The following is a 6,586-nucleotide window of genomic DNA, read 5'->3' as shown; positions in this document are numbered from 1 at the left end:
TTAACTTTTCAAAAGGACCTAAGTAACATTTTTTTCATGATTTAATTTGAGTAGTGCAATCAAAAGCTTTTATGTTGGTCTGTTGATTGCAATATTTAAATTAATTCATGAAAAATGTTACTTAGGTCTTTTTAAAAAGTTAAGCCTCTCAAGGAAAAGGTTGAGAACCGCTGATTTACATCACAGAAAATTGAAATTATGATCTGATACACATTCTGTTTCCGAATTTTATATTCAATTGAAAATTCCGTCGTAGCTAATTTTCATAATATTTTCTCATTAATTAATTTTTAATATTTTACGATATGTACAGTAAGACGGTAATATGAGTAGATATATGAGCATAAGTACAAGAATACTAGTGGCGCTGTAGTCATTTAAATTGTTTTGCGAAATTAGGTTTTAACTAGCTTCATTCGAGAGGTTTTCGGACCTAGGCTGGATCAACTCCTAGCATTTATGTATCATGTTGTAGTGCATGTTTGGTAACATCACCAACATCGGCTTGACATTTGTAGTAACCGATACTTTAGCTGCCAGGTCGAAGTAACCTAGATGATAGTCTCCCGAACAGGAACGACATAAGCAATCCTATACTTTTGAATCAACTTTATAATGTGCCCCCACCCACATACCATTCTGAATAAGAATTGCCAATAGCAAAGAATAAACCTAAAAGTGCTTCTGTCATCTGAACCTATATGAAATAATTAATCTTCATGAATTATTTATTTGTGTTAAATTTCTATATCAAACGACCGATCAAAAGTGCGAGTATGAATAAACCTATTGAGTATTGAACAGCTCCGCACCCACTTCTGCTGAAGAACCCTTTCCGATTGTCCTTATCATTAGGATCACGTACCCCACAGGTACGGTAGGACAATGTTTTCTTCCGTTTAGGATTCACATATCCCGGAACGAAAACAGAAGGGTTATCGAGCCTTCCACTGGCCAACAGTCGTGAAAAGTCTTGCTCTATTTGGAACGCGCTGGGGCCCTTGAAATGAATGATCATTTGAACGCACGCATCGTTGTGCAGCGTTTTGATGCTTCGGGAATCGATCGCCAACATCCACTCGGGGAGTCCCATCACTGCTCGAACATCTTCCAGAAATTGCGTCACCACAAATCGCGGTGGTTTTTTAAGATTGATATACTTAACGATGTCGTGATCGGGTTCAATCTTTGCGCAAGCGAAACGATCCCGGGAGAAGTCGGGCCCGAAAATGACGATCGCTCTTCCAAGCGCACTCACCGTGCCTTCCAGAGGAAAATTACTATCGGTGAACACCATCCGACGTCCGCCGATGTCGATGGGGCCTAATCGAGTGGATACGTCACCCACGTAGCATCGTAAGGGGTTATCCGGGCCGCACTCTTGGCGATACAAATCTTGCTGAAAAGGATAAACATCGTTTTTTTTAAAGAAAATTTTAAGAGCTGTTTTTAGTCTTACATTCAACGGATCAGCCAGCTGCGTGTAGTACGGGTTCCACACGTATCCTGCCGCAACACAACGCGTCTCTACTTGTTTAACCGTGGCATCTACCCCAACCGGATTCACCCAAATGTGCCAATTGTGATTGGATGTCATGTTTCGATCGTGTTTCCCTGGATATCTGAGGTTCACTTCGATAATTGTGTCACTCTGACTGCCATCATTTCCAATAAGCTGCGTCATTCGGATGTAACCATAGGCATACCCGGCTGGGTGGTGAAATGATGCTATGGCTCGAATCTCCCGCGCCTCACTAGGGCTGTAACCTCGTTCCAGCGTGCTGCACGCCCAGCGACGATTTTTCTCCTTCTTGTGAACCACAATCGAGCGACCGATGATACTTTCGTATCCGTAAAGCGGTAGCCGTGTGTCGTTGTAGGCCTGTTCGTACATGGAGACACCGTCCAGGGTGCCGAACTTTCCGCTAAGATCACCTAATTCGTATTCATCGGTGCTTCCCTGTGCTGGTGGTGGCGAAAGCTTTGGGTTTATGGACCGTGGGTTCCAATGACCGTAGACGGTAGAATCTTCACACGGAAACTGCAGATCGCCTTCAACTGGAGCCTTGAATTATGGAAATTTTGTTAAAGTACTTGTTAAAGAGCATGATGTTAAGAACTCACAATATGCACGTGGTAGCCACTGTTTTCCACCAATCCCTTGAAATCCACTTCGACATTTGTCATGTCGTATTCCGATTGTTGCAACATCTCCAGCTTTCCTTTAATTGTCAATGGATCTCCGTTGGAATACCAGTCCCGTGCGACCACTTTTCTGCGGTGGTAGCCCCCGATTCTGAAAAAATGTTCATCGTTAGTTTAATTTTTAGGAAACATAAAAAAGACATACATCGAACAAGCCAGCCGTTCTCCCCTAGCTTTGGGTCCATGATCATCGTAAATAACAATTGATCGCCCAATGATACTCGCAAATCCGCTCAACGGAAGATTCTGATCGACGAACATCTTTCGACTGACTCGCTCGGCTTCTGCTTTTCGACCTGCAATTCCCAGCATCCCCAATCGATTTGAAAGATCTCCTAGCCGACAAAGCTCGGGTGAAGAGGAAGTACATCGTTGCTCCCAATCTGACATTCCTACCGAAACTTTCTGCGGGTTGAAGATTCCGCCCGAGCTAACACATCGATTCTGCCAATCGTAAAAGTCCTTCCCCGGAGGATGGTCCGTAATGGTCCATCGGTGTTCGGCTGTGTTGTTAACATTTGAACCATCAGCGTGGATTAGGTACTCGAAGATCACGGCCGTGTCACTCCAGAACTCATCCTTCACCTGTCTGAACAGTATTCTTCCAACGATGGGATATCGGAACAGAACCTGAGCCGTGATGATGGGAATTTGGTAAGGGCGGCTGATTTCGTAGAGTGTCACGGGCCCGCATGCCCAAGGGGTATGTGTGATGTTGTTTGGATCGGTGCGGTTAAAGCGTTGAACGCTGAAACTTCGGAAAATCACGCTGTGCCTTCCCTGCAGCGGAAGGAAAGCATCCCAGAAAAATCCACTGAGTTCAGCGCTGGTTCCCGGGAGAAACATTCGATGGGTTTCTCTTTTGTTGCGATTGGTGAGCTTGCCGGTGAGGTCACCGACCGGATATTGATCCTGTGTTCCAAATCCGGGCGGCGGGATGCTTTGGGGTTCGATATTGACTGGGTTGAAAACCGGTCCGGATGTTAAACAGAATGAATCCTTGTTGGCCGAGTAGGACTGGAGAGGTAACTGGTTGATCTTAAAACTAGCAACATCTTTGGCATAGTTGACGTTGTCCTCAAGGCTGTTAGTAACTGAAGCGAAAGAGGCATTGACCCAGGTTGGTTCAAAGCGTGATCGTTGGAAGAATCGAATTTCTCCGCGCATTCCCTGGCCGTTGACCAAGGCTCGGGCAGACTTTGCCTTGAGATGGCGAATCTTTGAGCAAGCGAGGAACGTGTCAGGGTGAACAGGATCGAAGATAACCACGTAGAGTTTCCGAGACGGTCCATAGAGATCGCTAGGCAGCAGAACCAAGTCTCGATCATTAAACAACTGAGGAATCTTACTCTTTTGAGAGTTTGTAGTAATTTTTAGATTGCCAAGGCGTACATCGATGTCACCAATTGCTTTGCCAGCTCCTTGAACCTGTGGGTCAAACACCAATTGGAGCTTATTGCAGTTCTCCTCTGCATTGTCATTCTCTAATATATCCGTCACATATATTTTCCACGAATGCTCAGTAAAAGGTGGATTGTTCAGTTTTCTAAAAAAAAATAAGTAAATTGTAAAATATGTATACATTTAAGATTTAAAATGCGTTACCTGGACTGTTCCCTAATATGGAAGAGATTTGAATAGATCAACGTATCTGAATGATGCGTCTCTTTGGCAGCCAACCATCGGAAATAGATCGATCCCGTTATGGGACTACTGAATCTCGCCTCTGCAATATGATCTTGCGAACCATCCCGGGTCGTGATCGTAGCACAAACTCTGAACCCATTATTCGGATCGAACAGCATCAGCGACTTACCCCACAGGCCCTTTTCGCCCGTCAGTGGAATATCGTTCAACCATGACACAGATTCGTTCCCGGGCAATGTCAAAAAACCCAAGTCATCGTCGAACGACCACAACTGCTCTCCAAGTTGTTTCACGTCACACCGCTCTCGACCATCGACGATCGTGTAGTCCACCGGCAGCTGATACACGCCCCAGCTCCACGCTTGATCGGGGTATTGAAGCGTTGTTTCCAAATCCGAACTTATCTGGACCTGCCTGTCCGAGAATTGTGAGAATGAGATCTCGCCATGCAGGCCAAACTGTGAGATGTATGCCACCAAATTGACCGCCGCAGCTGAAGAGAGGAAGGTTTCAATCAATATCAATACAATCGATATAACATGCATGCGCAAAGTTGCACAATCTATAATTTATTTAATTTATCCACCATAGTTTGAAAACGAACATTTCGTTGCTGAATCAACTAAATCAGAACTTGTTTCCTATCATTTAGCAGATCATTGATACTGGGAATGATTTCGACGTTTGTCGTGGTATTGTAAACCACCGAAGTCACACCAGATGTATGTTGGTCTACCTTGGAAAACTAGCGACTGTAGTAAAAATTTACGGTTTGTTGAATAGGAATTAATTTTACTGAAGAACTGAAGAACGGTAAAATACTAAAAATGTACAAACAAAAGTCGATGGGTTTTGTTACACAAAAGTAGTGTTTCGCCCCAGTGTTAAGCGCGGGGAAAACCTTTCCCCGACACTTAAATGATTAGGCGATCGTCTATCGAACAAAACAGAAACAATCTAAGATCTTAGAAGGAAAGATTACAAGGTCAAAAGATTTCAATCACTTAAACGAATGTTGCTCTCTTAGCCGCGACGTGGCAGATAAAAGCCACCAGGAAATCGTAACGATTGGTTGAGCGAAATGACCACCACTCACTGTAGGCTCACCTTGATCAAGTACCGTAACGATGATGACGATCGCCAAAACTCCAGCCGTGTGACTCATGGATCGCATTCTCGCACCGTTTTTGTCGATATTTTTCGCGGATTTGGTACGATTCACATTGCATTCCGAATGATGAAAAATATTATGATATCGATGGCAGTGTTGCACAACATATTATGTCTTTTGCTCTCTATCAGTGCAGTTTTGCCCGTGTCTGCACGGCTGGCACAGCAAGTGGAAATGCGAGTATGAGTCACTTTCTTCAGGTGTTGCTCTACAATGGTACGCACCGAGCAAACCAGCGACGCGTCGATCAGTGCTGATCGCGTGTTTTGCTGCGACCGGTTCAATTCACCGCTCACTTTAAACTGACTGGACTGGTGCTGAGAGCGTGAGCATTGCAGTGCCTTGCTTAGAAGTGGGCTTCGACTTGCAGTAACTGTTGGGTCTTGTTGAGGTCTCTGGTCTGGCTCTCCGGTGCTGGAGTATATGTTCTCGTAGCAGATTTGTTTTGATTCTCTCTTTCGAAGCACGATGGTAGCGTGGATAGTCGTTCGGAGTGCATGCAAAACTATGAAACCAATACAAATTTAAATATAATAAACAGAATAATCCACTTAACGGTGATGTCGTCTTTTTTTTCAAATACAGTAGGCATAGACCTATATCCTTATTAGAGTGGAGCGCCAAGGTCATTTTTTCAAATCAATGGTTTTTCGAAACAATTCGGGGTCCCAAACCCGATTGGTTGCTTCCTCGGTTTCCGCAACGCGCTTTAAGATTGCATAGAAATTAGTATGAGAAAACGTATATTTTTTCATTTTTACATCCAGAGATTTCAGTTTATCATAAACCAAGTGGCACATTGCTTTGAAGTTTAACCCAAAGGATGCCGAAAAAGAAGAAGATACCTTGCTAGAACGGCCACGAAAAAAAGTTATAACGCTTCGAAGATTGATTGTTCAAACCATTTTCAAGAAATCGTTTATTCTGCCAGCACTGCCGAACTAACCAATTATTGAACTGAGTGTTATTTCAACATTATTGATCTTATAGGGCTTTGATGCTGATGGGAGTTATTCGGAATGATTTCACAAAGTAAAAATTCCGACAAGAAGAACGATGGGTTTTGCCCTCCGATAACCATAGGTTGTCCTGTAGTGCCGGCAGAAAAATTGATTTCTTGCATATCTGCCGTAATCTGAAAAAGTAACGTAGACGCCATTTTCCAAAAATGGTGTTAACGAGTGGTACTCATGGAGTTCTTTAACAGAAAAATGGAAAACACGCATGTTGTAATTTGGCGCTTAACCCACTTTCTCAGATTACGGCAGATATGGTTTGAACGATCATTTTTCGAAGAGTAATAATATTTTTGTAAACCTTCCAGCTACGTACCTTCTTCGGAAAAGTCTTTCGGCATCTTTCAGACTATATACTAACGTACTGAGTCACGCAATTGTCGATAAATTGAAGCCGCTAAGAGCGAAAATGTAAAAAAGTACGTTTTTCCATACTAATCTTTATATAAATTTGAAACGCGATGCGGAAAACGAGGACGCAACCAATCGAGCCCATATTTTGCACAGTTGATGGGGATCCCGAAACAATTCACAAAAAAATGATCTC

The 6,586-nt window shown here is 43.4% G+C and overlaps 1 protein-coding gene across 1 annotated transcript; it reads right to left on the bottom strand.

The window, feature by feature from the left end:
- Positions 1–716: 716 nt before the first annotated feature.
- LOC134202785 (uncharacterized) lies at positions 717–5,307 on the bottom strand. Its single transcript, XM_062677778.1, has 6 exons — positions 4,960–5,307; positions 3,811–4,345; positions 2,351–3,751; positions 2,125–2,296; positions 1,460–2,065; positions 717–1,399 (listed from the first exon to the last, which is right to left on the bottom strand). Exons 1-6 carry the CDS (start codon positions 5,024–5,026, stop codon positions 746–748), a joined length of 3,435 nt encoding a protein of 1,144 aa, XP_062533762.1. The 5' UTR covers positions 5,027–5,307; the 3' UTR covers positions 717–745.
- Positions 5,308–6,586: the final 1,279 nt, after the last annotated feature.

The sequence above is a fragment of the Armigeres subalbatus genome, unplaced genomic scaffold (assembly GCF_024139115.2).
Source record: "Armigeres subalbatus isolate Guangzhou_Male unplaced genomic scaffold, GZ_Asu_2 Contig141, whole genome shotgun sequence".
In the NCBI taxonomy this organism is placed as follows: Eukaryota; Metazoa; Arthropoda; class Insecta; order Diptera; family Culicidae; genus Armigeres; species Armigeres subalbatus.
The sequence above is the reverse complement of the archived record's forward strand: the minus strand, read 5'-3'. Positions and strand labels throughout refer to the sequence as shown.

What these genes read in the sequence shown, in the direction of transcription:
- LOC134202785 (XM_062677778.1), bottom strand. Translation starts at nt 5,026, where the DNA reads ATGCGATCCATGAGTCACACGGCTGGAGTTTTGGCGATCGTCATCATC. An exon ending in CATATTAGGGAACAGTCCAG is followed by an intron (nt 3,752 to 3,810) that starts GTAACGCATTTT and finishes ATTTTTTTTTAG; the next exon opens with AAAACTGAACAATCCACCTT. An exon ending in AGCTGGCTGATCCGTTGAAT is followed by an intron (nt 1,400 to 1,459) that starts GTAAGACTAAAA and finishes TATCCTTTTCAG; the next exon opens with CAAGATTTGTATCGCCAAGA.